The sequence below is a fragment of the Amaranthus tricolor genome, chromosome 4 (assembly GCF_026212465.1).
Source record: "Amaranthus tricolor cultivar Red isolate AtriRed21 chromosome 4, ASM2621246v1, whole genome shotgun sequence".
Taxonomy (NCBI): Eukaryota; Viridiplantae; Streptophyta; class Magnoliopsida; order Caryophyllales; family Amaranthaceae; genus Amaranthus; species Amaranthus tricolor.
In genome coordinates this window covers 511936-532295 of record NC_080050.1, presented here as the reverse complement: position 1 = coordinate 532295, position 20360 = coordinate 511936, and the positions used below count along the sequence as shown (strand labels likewise).

The 20360-nt window shown below is 32.1% G+C and overlaps 2 protein-coding genes across 2 annotated transcripts; both read right to left on the bottom strand.

The window, feature by feature from the left end:
* Nucleotides 1-595: 595 nt before the first annotated feature.
* On the bottom strand, nt 596-4393 carry LOC130811324 (probable aquaporin PIP1-4). Its single transcript, XM_057677586.1, has 4 exons — nt 3851-4393; nt 2769-3064; nt 1404-1544; nt 596-939 (listed from the first exon to the last, which is right to left on the bottom strand). Exons 1-4 carry the CDS (start codon nt 4173-4175, stop codon nt 844-846), a joined length of 858 nt encoding a protein of 285 aa, XP_057533569.1. The 5' UTR covers nt 4176-4393; the 3' UTR covers nt 596-843.
* Nucleotides 4394-9325: 4932 nt separating this feature from the next.
* On the bottom strand, nt 9326-18765 carry LOC130811323 (signal peptide peptidase-like 4). The gene is made up of 14 exons (XM_057677585.1): nt 18412-18765; nt 17135-17293; nt 15959-16070; nt 15192-15308; nt 14925-15076; nt 14487-14669; nt 13833-13867; nt 13477-13639; nt 12955-13008; nt 12393-12485; nt 12154-12296; nt 11811-11881; nt 11114-11197; nt 9326-9908 (listed from the first exon to the last, which is right to left on the bottom strand). The coding sequence occupies exons 1-14, from the start codon at nt 18550-18552 to the stop codon at nt 9802-9804; spliced, it is 1614 nt and encodes a 537-aa protein (XP_057533568.1). The 5' UTR covers nt 18553-18765; the 3' UTR covers nt 9326-9801.
* Between the last annotated feature and the right edge of the window lie 1595 nt (nt 18766-20360).

The following is a 20360-nucleotide window of genomic DNA, read 5'->3' as shown; positions in this document are numbered from 1 at the left end:
ACCTTAACTCGTATTTATAGGGTCCGAAAAATTGAATTCAGACTCGGATTCTTGTATTTGATGGGTCTACATTCCAATTCAAAGTTCAATTTTAAAAAAAAAAAAAATTTGCCGAAAAAGTATAATTAAATATCAAAATTATAAAGGTAAATTGAAAATAAAACACATTTGTGTTCAAGAGGCACGCATTTCGCCATTCAAGTAAGAAAACAGACCGAGTACCAAAATACTCTCAATCCAACAAATTGATTTTTAAACTAATTAATCTATCAAATAATTAAATTAAGTAAACACATTAACTTTATCAAATCAATGGTTTAATGTTTTTCCTTTCACGGTTAACTTGATTTTTACTGCCTATAAAAAAAATTAAATTTTCTTTCTGGGCCAAATTTTAGTATTTATGAACTACGATATGAAATCCCTCAGTGAAAAAAAGTCAAAAATAATTTATACTAGTTGAGTTATTCAACACATATTTAAGATACATCTCACGATGAGACTGTGTTATACAAAAAAGTGTTTCATTTACGATCTAAATCACTTGGAGCTTAAGACAATCTGAAGAGTCGATTTGGGTTGTAGTAGAATGATCTGCAGAAGAACAATTTTCTTTCATTTGGATCAATTTGATGGGGTTTTTCATACAAATAGGCAATAATAGTGCAACAAAAGGAGATAAAAAATCCTCAAATCAAGCATAGTGTACTAAGGTTTAATACATATTCACATCATTTTCTCAGCAATTTCAGTACATACTTAGCTTCTGAAAACGGATTACCAATAATAAAGTTCATGAGACGATAGCATAAATAGCGATAAACAATCCGAAAAGTCGAGTTCCTAAGCTCTGGACTTGAATGGGATCGCCCTGATCACGATCTGGTGGTATAATGCAGCCAATGCAGCTCCGATGAAGGGCCCGACCCAGAAAATCCACTGGACGCACAACGGAGGGAAAATATCAAGAACAAGGCATTATGTGCTACCAATAACCATAACATAACATAGCATGCTACCAAAATGATTGACTCGTAATTAGAGGCTAAGCTAGGAATTTAGACTACGAGGTCCAAAGGGAGGGTCGGGTTGAAAATACATATCGACCACTCCCCCGGCCCCAGATTGGCTCTCGCCCGCAAAATTAGTGAACTGTATTATGGATGTTTGACCCGTAAACTACTTTAAATATTCGTATTTAGTCATAATATTCTTGAGTCTTTTTTCAATCAACATAATAAAGCTGCTCAAATATCTCAAAATTTTGAAAACATTTTTTTACCCGTCACTTAAAATCCTTTGTGATGTTATACGGAGTTTTTTGAGCAGAACTCACCTAAACTTCTGGCTTCACCTATGGATAGAATGAATAACAAAAGAAAAGCAAGGACGAGAAGACATACATGATGATCCCAAGCTTGGTCCTTGTTGTAGATGAGGGCAGCACCAAGACTCCGGGCTGGGTTGATGCCAGTACCCGTAATGGGGATAGTCGCTAGGTGAACCAAGAACACTGCAAATCCAATAGGCAGTGGTGCCAAAATCTGCGTTCACCGGTAACAGAAACATATTAGATTTATAGTCGTGAAGAAAGCCGAAACATTCATATTCCGATCCATATTGGGGTAATCTCGGCTGCTGCTGCTTACAAAATTAAGGCTATGTATCACCACATAAGCTAATAAGTTGTCTTAACCGAGAAAATTGAGATACTCAGTTGCTCGTGATTCACTAATCAAGCATATGTTTCTCTAGGATTGTGCTTTCATTACCGAATACATAGCTATAAAGGGAAGATTCTACGATAATGTTCCATGCCAAGGTCATGAATATGCGAGGAAACAAACGTTAGATGTGTCTTACAAGTTAGAATTCCGTATTCAAACCTAATCAAGGGTCAGCTCGTTGTCGTTTTTTGTTTCCGATTTTCATTTTTCTGAAAGGTTAGTATCAAAACTAGGAAATCAGAAAAGATGGTTTACAATTTTTGGTTGTCGGTTTTTAAAATCATCATGTTCAAACTTTCAAATACTCGTAACTAGTATCAGCGTAAAAGTTCTTGAACGCATAATAATAGTTGAGAAGAACACAACCTATCTCCCACATTGAACCCACAAGACAATTCCATCCAATTCAAAGTCAAATGCCATGTTGAATAATTGTTTTAGGGCACACAAGTTTTTAACGTGAGTTTTCACAACAAAATTGAGACAGTTTCCACGTAACATACCATTTTTGCCAGACAAGTAACAATTTTATTTCCCTATGAATTTTGCTACACAACATCTAAAAACTCTTCTACTTCGATTTGCCTGATGTAGAAAATTTAAGGGAACAGAAAAGTAATGACTCGTTTGGTTAACAGTACATTCCTATCAAAATTACGCTAACTTTCTATTACTTTTCCCCCTATTTCGTATCGATTACCAAACGGACCGGTAGGATTATGTTCGCAGTGGCGGAGGGAAGGGGGTCATGGTAGTCAAGTGACATCACTTAAATTTGGAAAAGAAATAATACACAAAGTGTATGCCTGTATGGGGCTGAGTTGGTTAAGTAGTTATTTTTTAACCATTAGGTTTGTGGTTCAAGCCCCGAAAACTACAAGTGACATCACTTATTTTTCTTTTAGATCCACCCTTAGTAATAAACATAGAATAAGCTCAACAAAAGTCACCAACAATTATATGAAAAACAAACTCCATAATTAACAAGAACTCATTCAAAAGAAAAAATAGAGAAATATGAAGGGAGAAAAAGATGCTTACAGGAACATGGGAGTCCCTAGCACTCCTCTTAGCATCAGTAGCAGAAAAAACAGTGTAAACAAGAACAAAAGTGCCTACAATCTCAGCACCAAGACCATCACCTTTAGTGTAACCATGGTTAACCACATTGGCCCCACCACCCTTCATCTCATAGATGTTTGGTTGGAAACCCTTAACTACTCCAGCACCACAAATGGCTCCTAAGCATTGCATTATCATGTAGAACACTGCCCTTGTCAAGGACAACTTCCTTGCCAATAACAGTCCAAAGGTCACTGCTGGGTTAATGTGACCACCTGCCCAATTTATAAACAAACTTGCTTTCAGATTATAAAATTCCCAATTTTGAACACAAATCAAGCACACTTAAACTTGTCAAGGACAACTTATGATTGAGGCCTCAACATATATGTTAGCTCAATACCTAACATTAAATATTCCACTTTAGATAGAAGTGTGGTTGAAATTCAAACATGTAATTTTTTATCATGTTGGCTTTGATACCATGTTAAAGAAAAGCTCATGATTGAGGTACTAGGATATGTTACTCATTCAGTCATTCGTGTTCGAAGACATCTTATATACTCTATCATACCCAATTTATACCCAATCACTCGGGCTATACATACCATGTTATCAAACTAACTCAAGCCAAAAGTTTTAAGAAAATGGTTGAAACCACGAAACAAGTCATATTTTCTAATTCTATAAGCTTCAAATCCCCCAAAAAAAAAAAACCAAAAATTTTAGTACCAACTGTTAAAGTATTAAAATCCAACGTGATAAGAGGTGACGAGTTCAAATCTCAACAATTCTTTGTCTAAAGTGAAATATTTAGCGCCAACTATTTGTGCTGTATCCACACTTCAAAGGGTTAGGTATGAGGGTACGTAAGAGTATATATAACATATTTGGGGCCTCAAGCATAAGCAAAGCTGAGTTTGTTCCTTGTCAATAACTACAAGATCTGAACTAAGCCTAAAAACACTGACCCAAGATAAAATCTTTGCAAAACAAGAACCAATAAATGATAAATAAGAAAACTTTATTTAAGAAACTGGTAAAAAAAGAAAGAAACTGACCTGAAATTCCAGCAGTGCAGTAAACAAGAGCAAAGATCATACCACCAAAAGCCCAAGCAATGCCTTGAATACCAACAGAAGCACACATAGTAGGAGCTCTTTTAACACCCATAACAGTCAAAACAGTGATGTAAAGGAACAGAAAAGTGGCTACAAATTCAGCAATACCAGCCCTCCAAAAGGACCATGATTGTAACTCTCCTGGCTCAAATAAAGGTGCAGGTGGGGCTTCTTTATAGTCCTTTGATTGAGCTGATGTCCCAATTGGTTGCCTTTCAGAATACTTGTTTGCTCCTACTCTTACATCTTCATCTTTACCCTCCATTGTTGGGTGCTAAGCTTTCCTTTTGTTTTGAAATGTGGGATAGAGAATTATGTAGGAATGGGAAAGTAGGGAGTATTAAGTGTTTTTGTATTGGGGAAAGTGAAAGAGGAATGGGTTTTATAGAAAAAGATGGACGCTTTATGGAATTTTGTGAGTACTGGCTAGTATGTTCCATGGAATTTGAGCAAAAAGAGGGAAGATTAGATTAATTATGTTGCTAATTGTATGTAAATAAAGTTTGCTACTTGCTTTACTGTATAGACAGCTGTTTGTTTAATTTGTCCGTTGCACTCTCGCTATATGTACATTCGATTATATACTTCCTAATTACAGTGAAATTTATCACAATTAGCTGTGAATATTTTAAGATACAAGAAGTATAGGGTTTGTCCGGCAAATAATTATACCTTTTTAAGTTTAATTTGTTTAAACAATTAAGAATGTTAATTTTTTTTAGCTTTCGAGTTAATTGAGTAAGACAATTGTGTTGAGATATATTTGATAAAATTAAGTATTTCTTGTTGGCTGTTTATTAGAGTAAAAGTGCAACAATAAGCCAAAAGTCATTAAAATATACTAAAACTGGTCTTTTATTTTGACTTAAAAACTAATGTTTTAATTGGTTGAAAAGTTGTTTATCAAATTTTTTTTTACTTATTGATCAACCAACAAGCTAAAAAAATCAAAAGTCAATTATCAAAATAATGCCCCTCTCTATGTCCTTTGTATTTGATACACAAAATCTTAAAAACAAAATCACTTGAATTTGCATTATGTAATGGAGAGGATCATAACTCAAACAATATATATCAATAAACCGTAATAGTGAAACAAGGTACCACAAAGATATCATCTCAAACAAAAAGTTTAACCTGATAGTAAAAAGTCCAATGTATTTTATATATTCTATCATTTCTCTCATACAGAAGTTATTTGGGCAAAAAATAAAAAATGCTAACATTTATCATGTCTGATATGTTAAGTATTACATTTAAAAATAAGAGGTAAATGAGATTGAACCCATAGCCTTGATGTTGTATTGACTTCTAATATCCTATTGATATGTAATATTTACTAAATCAAGTACTTGAATGATTTTAACTAAGAGAAATATGAAGTAACAATTGTAAATAGATATAGAAATGAAAAATTAAATACCAAACTAAGATTAGAAAGTAAAAAAGGAGATAAAGATAATGAAGGTAAAATGGGGAAGATGTTTCCAGAAAATGGCAGAATGGCGAAAAAGACAAGTCATAAGCTTCTCATTTTTTTTCTTCATCAATATTTAATTGCACTCAAACACTCAACACTTCACACATTTGGAGTATTTGTTTAACTTAGTTTTAGTGGGATATATTTAGTGATATTTTATTTAAATGTCACTATTTAAATTTTCTAATGGTATATATTGTAAATTTAGCGACTTTTATTATACTTGTTAGCAGCATAATAAAAAATCATACTAAAATTTTTTGATATCACTAAATCTTATATAGCAAAAAGTTAAATTTGTTATAATAAACATATATTATACAAATCTCATAATACAATAATCTTATACAACTATTAATATACGAAAGAAAACAGTGTAATATTATGAGACAAATAAATCAGATTTTACAAATAAAAAATATTGTTTGCTTTTATTATAATAAAGATTTTAATGCGGAGGAAGAAATAAATAGTAGGTTTTAAAGGCGAATTGATGTAATAGATTATATGAACCAAATCTTGTGACACAGATTAAAATGGTATATATAGCAAAATAAAAAAAAATGGAAAAAAGAAAAGAAAAGAAAAATTTATTCTCTTTTCAATTGCAAAACAATATATTTTCCCACTTAAGAGAACACCATTAAAAATTAAAATACATAATTTCTCGTTGTTCACTTTTGGTGACATCTCCTTAGGTTTTATTAGGTTCTCTCTGAAATTACAAATTTTAAATAAAAAATTAAAAATTAAAAATTAAAAATTAAAAAATTAAAAATGATAAAATTTGAATACTCATTCAAAAATTCTTAAAATTTAAATTTTTTATTAAATTGACTCATATCTAAATAAAAACATTAATTTATCAAACATTAAACTTAAATCATATCAAATTTTTAAATAAAATTATAATTTTCAAACACAACATAAATATCAACGACAGCAGAATAAAGACAACAAATAATAAGTGTACCGTCTAATTCCATATGACCGTTGGACAGTGGGTCAAGTACTTACCAAACTCCAATTCACTCATTTTAGTTCACATACTTCCTTCCTACTTACTTCCTAATCCAATCTCATATTAGAATTTCCGAAAATTTTAAGTCGCAATCTTTAATTTTTAGTTTTTCACGTGGTTGAAAAAATAATTTTTTAATCTATATGATAATTTTGACCTTTTAACTTTTTCTCGTAACAGGCAAAAAAGAGAGTTCTTTTGGTTAACTTTACGTTATTTTTACTCAATATTTTTTTTAAAAAAATAATCATTAGGATTTCAAAAAACATTTGTAAAAAAGCCAAAAACTCAAGGTTACTGCACGAAACTTTTCTTATTTTTTTTATTAAGAGTAAGCTGATGAAAAAAGAGATTAGATTAAAATTAAACTCAAAATATGTTCTAAAAAGTAATATTTGCTTTTTAATTCTAATTAGTCAAATTACATAGTACTTTGTAATAATGTGGTTTTATGTTTGTTAATTTTGTGACTTTTAAAGTCATATAAAATATATCCTATAATGAATTTAGTCAAATTTATAAGAAATTTGATAATTTTAAAAACTGCAACTAAAAAGTGAAATCACTTATTTTAATTTCCTATTTTTAATTTTTAATTTTCAAACAAATTGAAAACTAAATCAAAATACAAAAACAAATATGCTAAGAGGTAGAAAAAGTTTTTTTTAGAACTCTTAACACAAGTACTCAAGTAAAATAATAAAGTAATCGGAAAAATGAAAGAAATTATTGCTATTATGAGAAAACAAAGTTTTAGTATTAGAGTGTCTTTTTGTTGTCAAATTATTTACAACTTTTTTCAAATTAGTTTCAAAAAACACAAATTAGTTTCAACATATTACACATTTATTAAAATTCGTCCAAATATCTGAATAACATTTTTACTTTTTCATCATATCCAGACCCCAAAAAATCTAGGTTATTAAAACTATAATCTGCGTTTGAAGAAAAATAAAAACCAACAACCTTACTCTTATCAAAAAAAGGTTGCGAACAACTCAATCCTTAACTCAATGAAAAAAAAAACACTTTTACATACAGAGAAAAGAAATGTTCTTGCCATGTGATCGTATTATGTCATTTATCTCTTTCTTTGCGGATTTTCAATGTAAACATGACAATAGGGGTGGTAATATTATAGCCTATATGATCGCTAGATAAGATATTGACTCTCTAAGTTATTATCATTTTAGCTTCTCTTGATATGATTTAATATAGTTATGTATTTTTTTTTATTTACAAAAAGAATGAAATAGTCAGAGATGTTCATTTATATCATAAGATCACGTGTTTTGGATTAAAATTCTTAAACAATTTAAATTATATTTAAAAATCGAATTAACATTTAGTTACAAATTCAGATATATACCGAAACGTGATATATAATTTAAACACATCTAGAAATAGAATTGCCGACTTGCCGCCTAATGCATGATTTAGTATCACATGCGAATGTAAATAATGGGGTGACGAGTGAAGGCATATATAAGCCGACCAACGTTATGGGTGGCGCATGTGAGCCCTTTGAAAGGTCCATCTCTCCTAATTTAATGAATACTCTACTCCCTCAAGCACACTAAAATCTTTTCTAGTTTGAATATCATAATAAATTATTTTTATCTGACTTTTAATTGAATTTAACTTTGATCTGACTTTAAGATGGTTTTACAATTATGTAATAAATAATGTGGACATTAAATTCGATTTTAGATCGACTCAAAATATTTAACCGATATCAACCTTATGACCCGAATAAACACATATGATCAAATATTGTGTTGAATGATAAGCGAATTATTTAACGAATCAAGATTCTCTCTTACTTTATCACCTATGATTTTAACACCTATTTTTGTATAAAATATAAGTTTTCAAAATCCTCTTATTTTTGTACATCATGCAATCTCAAACTTAAATTTAGATAATGGACCGTCAAAGAGGATCTTAACTCCAATCACAAATGATTGTATAAGACGGTCTCAGAGTGAGACGTTGTTCATATATAAGTTTAATGACCCAACTAAAACAAATACTCTCTCCTATTCAGCCAATGTGTCCCATTTGACTTTTTATCATTTTTTAGGTGGTCAAATGAGACCACATGTAAAAGAAAAAAATATAGTGTTTTTTAAATTTTTATAGGGGTAAAGTGGGGTTAGTATGTATAAAGATGTGAAAAAGCTAAGTTTAGTAGGGGTAAATTAATAAAGGCAACATACCCAAAAATAGAAATGAGACATTTAGGATGACTTGACCAAATAAGGAAATGAGACACTTACGATGAATAGGAGGGAGTATTAGCATATAGACTTCTTGTCTGGAAGGTGTCTCACCAAAAGACGATCTCTCACAAAAGTGATCAACTCTCATTCAAGGTTGTTAGAATTAGAATTCTATTTAAATCGTTGAAGGAGTAGAAATAAAACCAGTAGAATCAGATCTTAGGATCGTGTAATTCTATGAATATGCATTAATGTGCTTTAGATTATTGATCATCAGTTTTTTGTTATTTGTTTTAAGTTTTGAAGTATAAAAAAACCTTATTTAAATTTATCTATTAAGTTTCAAAAAAAAAAAATTTAACAACCATTTTTGAACTACAAATCCAGAAATTTCAAATTTTATTATAATATTGGTATAATTATTTTAAATGTATATATATTTACGCATAATTGAAATCTAAATTAAATGAAAATATTTCACGACTAAAGCTATCCTTGTAAAATCAAGTTGCGGGATCGTAGGATCATGTTATTATCCTAACAGCTAAATTTTTGAGTCAAGTAGGATTGCATGATTCTACTAACATAAAAATCCTACCTATGATCCGAATCGATTTCCTATTTTTATATCATAAGATTGTAAATCAAGATCGAAATTCTAATAATCATGCTCTTATCAAAACTCGGAAATATTGACACATAGTGACTTGGCCTTGGGTCTGCTTCGTTATAAAAGGAATGTAAAATGCACAAAATGTTTCTCAAACAACAAACTGCTCAGGTGCTTGTATTACATTGTTTCGAACAGGCATACGGCAGAACATCAGAAAGAATCAAACATATGAATGAGGGAACTTCTATCTGCACTCGAGAAAAGTTTTCTTGCAGCCCGTTACGTTGAATCGGGTGCTCGAGAGTCGAGAACGAAAACACGAGACTTTAAAGGAGTGCGGATGGGATATCCCACGAATAATCTTAACTCGAAAAAAGAGGGGGTAAAAAGAAAATGCTCTTCTATAACTGGGTAACTACATAACCCTGAGACAGCGGTAAAGTATCAAAACTATACCAAACATTATGTTACATCTCCTACAACTTACATAGGGATCAAAAATCCCTCTAAAAGAGTCCTGATAGTTGATAATGTTACATCCTAAAAAATAACCCGTCATTGAGATGAATGAAGTCGAACATGAGGACAAGGCCACTCGGGTTCTCCTCTTGTCCATAGATTCTTAAGCTCGCCTCTTTTGATTCCAAGCGACAAAAATGTGCCTGCATGGTTCAAAGAACAATGAAAAACGAGAGTGAATGAATGAAGAGGTTGAGGTGCGAGTAGGGGTTTTCATATTGGAACGATTAGCCGACTTGAAAATGCTCCTATCCAACTCAAAAATGACCCTTAAATAGAAATGCATCGAAATGAAATTCGACTAGGCGTCCATTTGTCCCATTCACATTTAAGGGAAGAATGAAGATCCTCAGTTCAACTCAGGTTCAGTACATATCATATTCGAGTTAATTTACAATAAAATACCTATCAATACTAGTCAAATTGCTACAAGTCCATATGTCTTGAGTCAAAATCAGGATATCTTCTACGTGCACACTGAACAGCCGGGCATTTTTTAGATCTAGTAACTGGGTACCCATTACTAGCTAGGCCTAAGTGATGGGCTACAGGATCATATCTAGTGTAAAACATGGTCAATACAAGTGTGCCTATATGGCCTACATTTATTCCATCACACAAACCCTAATTCAAGGTGATTGGGGTTATCTCTTACTCCATAGTTCTCCAATAGAGACATAAAAAGAAATATGGATCAAACCATAGCACGTGATTAGGAAGAATCAAAACAAACACCGAGGTGTGAAGAAATAACATTGTTAGCTAGCTAAGTTATATACAACTTCAAAAGAGCAGCGGTGCACCTACAGCTACCAAATAGGTAGGTTAACGACAAATTCGTGTTTGTTTCCATGAACATGTTGAGAACTCTTGACGCCCGAGATCAATTCGATAAACATGCCGAGAACCCTAGGCACCAACTCAATTAAACAAAAATTGACCCGTTTAATAAAAGTGTCAAAGTCGTTGAGCTCTGACCCATACATTTTGCATCCAGTTAGTGTCATGTTATCATATCATGTCAGCTTTTTCCAACTCCAACTGCATCCCCTCCCCTCCTAAAAAATCCCCAGGTACTCTTGCGAGAGACCGTCTCTCAAAGAGACGACCTCAAAACAAGAAACCCATATTCTTATTTTCTCTTAAATTTGCATTAATTGGGCTATTTAGCCCATATATCTAATGCGTCTCTCATAGAGACCGTGTCACAACAATTTTGCAAGAAATCCCATCTACCCACAAAAACTAATAATCTACCCAATTTAAATTAAATCCAACTCCAATCTACCATCAATAGTGCTTTCAGGAATCCATTTCCGCGTTTAATATACATAAACATACTACTTACCGAGTGTAAAAGGTACAATGTAGAGGAGAGCTGGTTGTCCATGTCCATCCATCAAGTTCAGTGCCACATACGTTACAAGGAGACCTGCAGCATAGAGTTACAAGAAGTTGGTTCCAGCCTGAAAAAACAAAACAGACTAGCCAGCATCTAGAAAATCGAGACAGAGGTAAAATGGGAAAGGAGGACGTGCATCACTGGTGTATGTGTCCATTAATTACTACCACCTCTGTTTCTTATATTTGTCTGCTTTGTGCTGAATTTTTAGAGTAAGTGGGGTATTATTATATTGAAAAAAATGTTAAGTGATAATAATATTATTGGAAAATGGAAATAGGTAAGAATGAACTATTAAAAACTCGATGGTTACATTGAATATGCAAAACCATATATACACAAAAAGTAGAAACCTATAAGGATAAACGAGCTTTTTGCCCAAGTTTATGGGGATAAAATTGTCCAAAATATTTCCAGAAAGAGAGTATTTTGACAAATATTTTGAAACTACCAATTATAGAAGGTGGACAAACATAAAAGAATAGAGGAAGTATTGAAAAATGTAAAATGTCGTAGATGTCGAGTTGTCAACTGTTATGCATCAAAAATTGTATGAAAATGAGAAAGAAAATATAGTTTACTGAACCAAAAATTGTTCTTTTAGTCAACATGTTCAGGTTTACAATTCCGTAATTTCACATACCTAAACCATAAGCAATCATTCCCCACAAAAAGAATCCAGCTTGAATCTTCTTGTTTCCCAGCCAATCATATCTGCATCATCAACCCAATAACTAAATCATCCTTAGCAAAGTAAATTTTATAAATTAGCTCATATGGGAGGAAATTTCAAGTTCATTTATTTCGGACTTCATTAACTATAGCTAGTAACTATGAAACTTCTATAACTAATGTCCAATAAGTGCATATTTTCAAGTGTCAGCCTCCATCATTTTCGAAGATTTTCGTGTATTTTGGTTCACAATGAAGATTAGAAGTGGCACAGGTAGGCAATATAATATTTACGTCAAAGTAGTTTTGTGTACCGTAATGAGAAGGCTATCACTAGTCCGGGTAAGATAATGTCCCCAAATCCAATGACACTGTAACCACCCCAAGGGTCAAACATCCTCGGTATCTTTAGTAGCATTGGAATTCCATCTTCTCCACTATTATCACCACGTGCAACCTATAAAGATCAAAAACAATTTGAAAATTTTGCCATCGAGAGAGAACCATCATCTTTAGAAATTAGATAAATCAACAGGGTAGGAAATGAACTTACCACAATCATAACACTCTCATGGAAGAGCCACTTGGAGATAAAGACCCAAAATATGTCATAAAAGAATGCACAACTGAGAAGAACTGTCCCGACCTGTCAGGATCAAGAAAACATGTATTGTTATGTGACCGACCAACAAGATGATAACTCTTATTTGCAGAACGAAATCCACAAAAAGAAGCCAGGGAGGACTGAGACACGAAGAGAAAAGAAAAAATGTTCGAAATACTGAATTTGTGAAAGAATAGCTAACACAATTCAAACAGGAAAATACACTAGCTATATAAGCCAATCCAAAATAAAAAATAAAAAAAATAAAAACAAAAACTTTTAAAATAGGGTTATAACATGGTATTGCTTTTTAAAGTGACAAAAATAGAATATTGATTTCTTTTAAATTATAGACAATATGGAATAATAGTGAGGGCTAAATTTTTCCAGCAATAACTAAAATTAACGAAAAGAGGGCAAGCAATTTCATCAGGTTCTTACAGTTCCGGAAATGCATGATGCAACAGAAGACCCATGCAGTAACCAAAGTATAGTAAATCTAAAACTTTACCTTGAGATTGGGTACACGTACGATCTGAAGTACTGTGAGAATCAAGGCAATACCCTAAATAGAAAAAAAAAAAAAAAGATTAGTAACCATAATAGCAGAATGTTGCTCCAAAGAACAAACATTTACTAGGTATATCTTCTTGTGTCAGTTCATCCAAATCTACGGTTCACCAAGGGGCGGAGCAAAAATACATTATATAGTTTTGGTCCTTATTTATTTTACATTGTTTGAAATTTTGAGGCCCAAATACCAGAAAATTAAACTAAAGCAAAAGTAATGTAAACCGAGGTCCTTTTTAGGGGCGGTCGGGAACCTCGCACGTGCCCAGAACTTTCATAGGTCCACACCTATCGAAAATTAAACTATAGCAAAAGTCATGTAAACTCTCGTCCTGACCTTAGTTAATGACCCAATAACATCCCATGAATATTAGAGTCAAATTCTTTTAGAAGAAAGCCATGCAGAAATTTATAGCATTAATGAACGTAGAGTTATTCTAAACAGATTGAGATCATTTCTTACAAGGATGTCTTGACCAATCCATGCATAGGGTTCACGGCGATAAACACCCCAAAGAACAGCACAAAGTATGCAGAATGGAGAAACAGCCATTGCAAGATATGAGACTGCTCCAAATATGGGCAGCTTAACAAATGTTCCGGCAGCATGTTTACTCCACCTGAAACTATAGTCACGGGTGTGTCAGTGAACCTTGCAACTGACACAAAAATATCACAAAGATTTCTAGTCAAAAGAATATAGAACGAGACACCAAATGCCAGCACAGACATAACAAGAAAAGCAAAATTTTATACCAATTCTAGCAATATCGACCAACAAATTAATATAGTGGAAGATGAGACATTATGGGAGCTTACCATGATAACAATGCCACCAAACAAGTTTGCAAACCCTGTATACCATCAGAATTCTTAGGATCAGAACAAATTTCAAACTAAAAAATATAAACAACATTCAGGCAAAATTATAGCCAATCAAACTTTATAATCACAAGATAGTAATTAAATTATAATTCGTCTGTTTCAGTTCAAATGTCCCTTTTGCTTTTTGCACGTTTGCCAATGCACTAATTTAATACTTAATAGCGATAATTGTGTATAATTAAAAATTATAAAAACTAGATATTAATAAACCTTTTGTTGAGACAAATCATACAAGATCTCATTTGACTATGTTATAATGTGTGGACTAAAAATAAAATACGAATTAAGAGTGATTAATGAATAGTAACCCAAAAGCAAAATGGGACATTTGAAAAGAAACGGAGGGAGTATGTTCTAATAGAGCATAAAAAGAGACTTCAGAATCCAGAATCAAGAATCAAGGGGGACAAGTAAATTATTGTTGGAGGTTGGGGGGGGGGAAGAACACCTATTTCCTTTAATGCTCTATGTTATTTACTTAGGTTTAAGAGGCTATTGGCCAACGGTAAAAGCAGAATAGAGTCAAGAATTATTCTGTTCACGGCATAAAACTAATTTATTTAGTTGTGCAACTTAAACTGTTCTCACCTCTGCCCCACCAATGCAAAATAGAACCACCAGAACATCGATAAACCAGACCGACATGAGTTTGTACAGCATAACCAAAAATAAAGAAGCAACCACGACAAAAAGAAGTGCTGATCTGGTACTGATATCCACAAAACCAGCCGAACCAGTTTCTTCGGGAACCGCAACATCCTCTGAAGCATCCTACAAAAAACAAATTAAATAAAAGCTTGAATGTTGAGAAACAATGTGCTTCTCCAATCCCACTTCACATGATTTACTAATGTCCTTGCAAGTCGCAAATTTACAAAAAAACGAATTATAGTTGGTTACGGGCTATTTTAAGGTTATTTTGAGCAAACACGAATTCAAAAAGCGAATTAAATGGCGAATTATGTTACACTGTCCAATCCATTTCAAGTATTTAAACAATAATCTTCTAAAGGTGTGATGTAGCACCTTCAACATCTTGTCATACTCAATAGCTGCCTCCCGAGCATTCCAAGCAGACCAATAAGATGCACATAAAATTGTACCAACCGCCATGAGCCACAGAAAAACTTCTGCCACATCAACAGCCGGGCGCCTTGGGGAGTAAAGCTGCACATTAACTGCAGAAAGGGAATCCTGTAATTTGTAATAAAAATGAAAACCCATGCTGATCCAATGGCTAATAAAGCCATACATGGATACCGATACTAGTAGAGAAAAGCAAGTATATCTTACCCTTGGAATTGTTGAACAGTAAATCTTCCAAGGTTTCACCAGCGTCAATTGGTAGCATTACAGCAGGAATGCGTATATTTGTATCAGCATCATCCTCACACACCATTTTGAAGAGTTCTGCGTACAAGATCCAATTAATGGTACTATTTCAACTTTCAAAGCCTTCTTTAATCCAACACATAATATTTTTCTAAGTCCAAATGGCGTAAATGCTCTACTAATCAGTTGTACTATCTCACCAAAACTTCTAGTATAGAGAGTAGAGCAACATAGAAGTGTATACAAAACCGATATTATGGGTTCTAGAGCCAGATGCACACATACACCATTTGCTAACTCAGATAATACGGAACTCTTCAGTTACATTCGTGTAAGAGTTGTACTCAGAAATACTACTGATCCTGCAATCCTAGTCGTAGTAACGAGATATTTTCCCCCGCAATGCTAGACCTCTTACTAGCCATGAAAGTCCAACTCTATGGAGCTTTCACGTAACAGAATTTAAGACGTAATTACTAGGGTTGTTCAATGGGACGGATATCAAGTAGGCTTTTTTGCAAAAAAGTTACCTCTCAACTCTCACGTAAAATTAGGATGCCATATCACCAAAACAATTTTCAAGAAATATATTAGATATATGACAACGGATGATACAATAAACAAGAGAGACAAAAACAAGTACAATGAGCACTCCACCTCAAAAGGGCACAACAAGGTATAAAAAATGAACGTATTGAGTCCACAATAGAGAAGATATGGGCATATACCGGTGCTGTTATTCACGATAAGGATAGCTGAAGCACCAGCATCCTCTGCAATATTCGTCTTTGTAGTGAAACTGCAATTACCACGGTATACTAGAATAACTTCACCAGTAAGCTACACATTAAACAACAAGAAAGACAAAGCTGTTAGGAAAGGAATAAATTGATTGAAACTAGATACAATAAACACACTCAATTACTTCATATTCATTCCCATTACACTTGAGGGAAGAGCAACTCAACAAAAAGAGCAGTAAGAAAAAACTTCCAATAAAAACCAGTCTTTTACTTTGCGGCGACAGTTCTCTCATCAGGTTGCTAATGCATAGTACTCCCAAGTCCCATGGAAGATGGAGAATCAGATTCAATGAGGAAAAGGAAAATTTTATGACAGGGAAAAAAACTAATCTAAGTCACGAAGAAAAGGAAAATTAACCATTAACAGTACTACTGCAGAGAAAAGTGGGTGGGGGGCAAGGGAAGCTCTCAATATTAGATCTTCCTAGTTTTGATGTCATTTTGAATGCTATATCTAAAACTTCTTAAGCTATAAACAACACTAGCAACTATAAACTCCACTGTGAAATTTCCCCTAAACATTTACTTCTTACTGTCAAATTCAAGGCTATTTCCAACAATTTGGAACCGTGGATGAATCAGTTGGGGATAATTGTTTTACGAAGGGGTAATTAGGTAATTACCTTGTTAGTAGTAACTTGGGGAATAATTGAGTTTTAAGTGATAGTTTTACTATAAATAAAAGGGAATTAGAGGGTCATTGGGATCATGATAATTAGAAAACACATTGTGGGTGGGTTTTATACTCATTAAGAGATCTCAAGCGTCTCAAATAGCTTGATCTATCTTTTCCTATTATGCTTTTAGGGCTGTAATCTTTCTTTTATCATCCAATCGATAATATAATTTCTCTTTTGTCATTTTATTCTTCCAATTCTCAATTTAGTGTTTTAGTCAGATAATCAGTTCATAGCACAGTACATGGAACCTAGCACATATAATGATAGGTTAATGGTGAAGAGGTTTCCTTGAACACTTATGATGTGTCAAGAAAGTAATAGAAGTATCATTTAAAGGACATTTTAAAATATATCTTGAAGGAATTCTTTTCAAGTAACACACCAACATACTTCAACATAACAGGGACGAAAAATTACGAACTTTATTTTTGGGAGGACTGCAACAATCAGGAGGGTCTGCAAGAGCGAGTCTTGTTTGGTTGGCATGTTTCTCCTTCGACTCAAGTGTGGGGCCAAACCGAGCACCGACTCCCACATATTCGTTGTCTTCAAACCCATCAACCCAAGTTGGCACTTTCACCTATTAAGAATAAAAGAATTGTCTAGAAACATTATTGTAGCTGACTGAAAAGTTTTAAAAGAATTGTCTAGAAGCATTATTGTAGCTGACTGAAAAGTTTAAAAGCTCAATCTTGTATATCCAATTTTATTGAAAACGATCAAGAGTGCAAAAAGGTTGAACTAAACAAAGTACTTCAATACAAAATAAAGATATTCAAAAAGACCTTCACACAACATCATCAAATCACAGATTCACAGTATGCTAATAAGTCAATTTCAGTAAATCAAAATTCAAATGTTCTATACAGCTTTACTTCTATCACAACCATACAAGAACATCATATTAGTTCTCAAAGAAACCCAAATCAACAAAAAAAAGATATAGATCATAGAATAAAAACATAATAAAAGATGCAAAATGCTACAATAACAACATGATATTATAATAATACTGTTAATAATCAGAGGAGGTTCTATGCATGTTCAACATGACCACACCGGGCCCCAAAAATTAGGCCTCAATATTAAATTACATAATGTATGTTAACTGTTTAAAAACAAAGTTGTTAGAAAAATATATAACTTTTGAAATTGTACGGGGCCTTTAAAGAATTTGTAAATTTTTGTTCCACCCCCTAATTGTTACTATTATTGTAAACTTATTGATGATACTCTTCATAGTACTTCTATATTCAAAGAAATCCCCAATTATAGAGATTTATATGAATCGAGTTCCAACAGAACTAAAAGTCACTAGATTTGAAGCATATACAGCTTAACAGTACCAAGATACAAAGCTAAGTATGAAAATCACAGGTATAAACTCATTTGATTGAACTAAAATTGAAAATATCAAACAAAAGTAGCCCGGAAAACATTTTGATCAACAAAAAAGAAACAAGTCAAAAGCCCAAAAACACAAAACCTCAAGCTAACAATTGAAACTTCTAATTACAAACTACTATCAATTAATCTCAAAATAACAAAAATCAAATCAAATAACACCAATCTAAGCAACCAAATCAACAATCATAAAGAATATGATAACCCACAAACAAAATCACATACAAATGATTAAGATTAGAGTTCTAAATAATCAAATTAGAGAGTAAAATAAATAAAAGATGAGAACTTTACCAATACAAAATTGTTTTCACAACCAGGTTTTTTGGGAGCTTTATCATCTTCATGAACTATATCACCTCCATAAACCTCAGATGTAAACCACCCAAGAAAACAACAAGATAATAGAAGTATCAAAAAACTCCAAAACTTCATAGAAATCACTTGAAAATCCACTTCTTTTTTAGGGTTTCTTCGAATTTCTGACTTATTTCTAGTACCATCAAAAAATTTAGTACAGGGTGCTAATTATTTAAGCTAAAGACTCAAACTTTAACCAACTAGAAGCAAGAAAGAAGGTGGGTATTTAGAGAGAGAAAGAAAAGAGAGAGAAAATTAGGGGAGACAATGTTGAGGAGGTAAGTCATGAACAAATACTTATTTTAACCACTTTAATTCCTTTAAAATAATTATTTAATCATATCATACAATACTGTAAAAATATTAGAAAATTTAAAGTTATCCTTTGAGAAGACATGACAAATATAATTATTATAGTGGACAAAAATTGATTACATGATATTATTTACCTAATTTAGAGTTTGATAATTTTTGAAATCAGAGTTAAATTATGTATAGTATGAAATATAATTTTTATAGCAAATCTATATAACTAACCTGAAATTTAATACATTTAATTGAATGAAAAAAATAATGTATTTAATAAATAATTTTAAAAAAAATTAATATTTAACTTTTGCTTTAAAAAAACCATGTATTTGATAAATTCAATCACGATAATATATACTTGCATTATTCTTTGAAGTTATATTCTTATATATTTCATATTCATGAATTTGTGTATTGCACGAGTTTTTATATTTGTTAATTATATTATGATTACTTGCTACTTAAAAGAACCAAATTTAAATCTATCTAAAAATATTTGCTACATTATAATTATTAGCGTTATACGTTATTCAAGCTTATCTTATACATTATGCTAAAGTATAAGAAAAATATAGGCAAGTAAAATTTTGTTTGAATTGTCTAATCGCATACTTTCATAATAATAATTTTTTGTTAATTTTAAAGTGATCATTTATAATTGGAAAAATTATCAGGAATAATACAACATTTTGCTTATTTTTTTACATTAATATCAACTTTTGATTAACTATGAATAATACCAATTTAGTGGGTATTTCCCTAGAATATTTGTAACATGCTAAAAATCAAACTATATGAAATTATATGACAAAAAAATTAGTAAATTAGTTATTAAACTAAAATTGGTAGTATTTTAGTAAAAACCCTCCTATGGTGATACTCCCTCCTATTCAGCTGAACTGTCCCATTTGACTTTTCACACTTGCCGAGGCAACATTTTAACTCTTAATATCTCAAATTATGCTTAATTAAAAATTATAAAAAGTTGATATTAATAATCCTTGTATTGAGACGAATCAAACAAGATCCCATATGACTATGTTTTAACTTATAGATTAAGAGTAAAATACAAATTAAGAGTGATAAGTGAATAGTGCCAAAAAAAAAATGGGACAATTCAGCTGAATAGGAGGTAGTATTATTCATGGTTGATAAAATATTGGTATTATTATAGGAAAATTAAAATAAAATTATATTCACGGTGATCACCTTTTATTATTTTAAAGTAATTATTTATAACCTAAAAGAATACTCAACGTGTTTGTTATATTTACTAAAATTTTCATGATATCAATTTTATAATTTTTAACTAATAATAATAATTTATATATGTAAACAAATCATCATAAAATAAAAGGAAGTACAGCCGTTGATTTATTTTTATCTGGTAATCAGAAACTGCCACGTGTATATCTGATGATTTAATCAAAAAGACCACTAGAAACGGCGGATTTTAGGGCACGTGGCATCCGTACAAGAAGGTGAATAAAAATTATAAAGTGACGGTGATTTAGTTACTGGTAACCGGCTGAACCGGTAATCATCTGGTTCCGTATGAACCGTACAATAAAAAC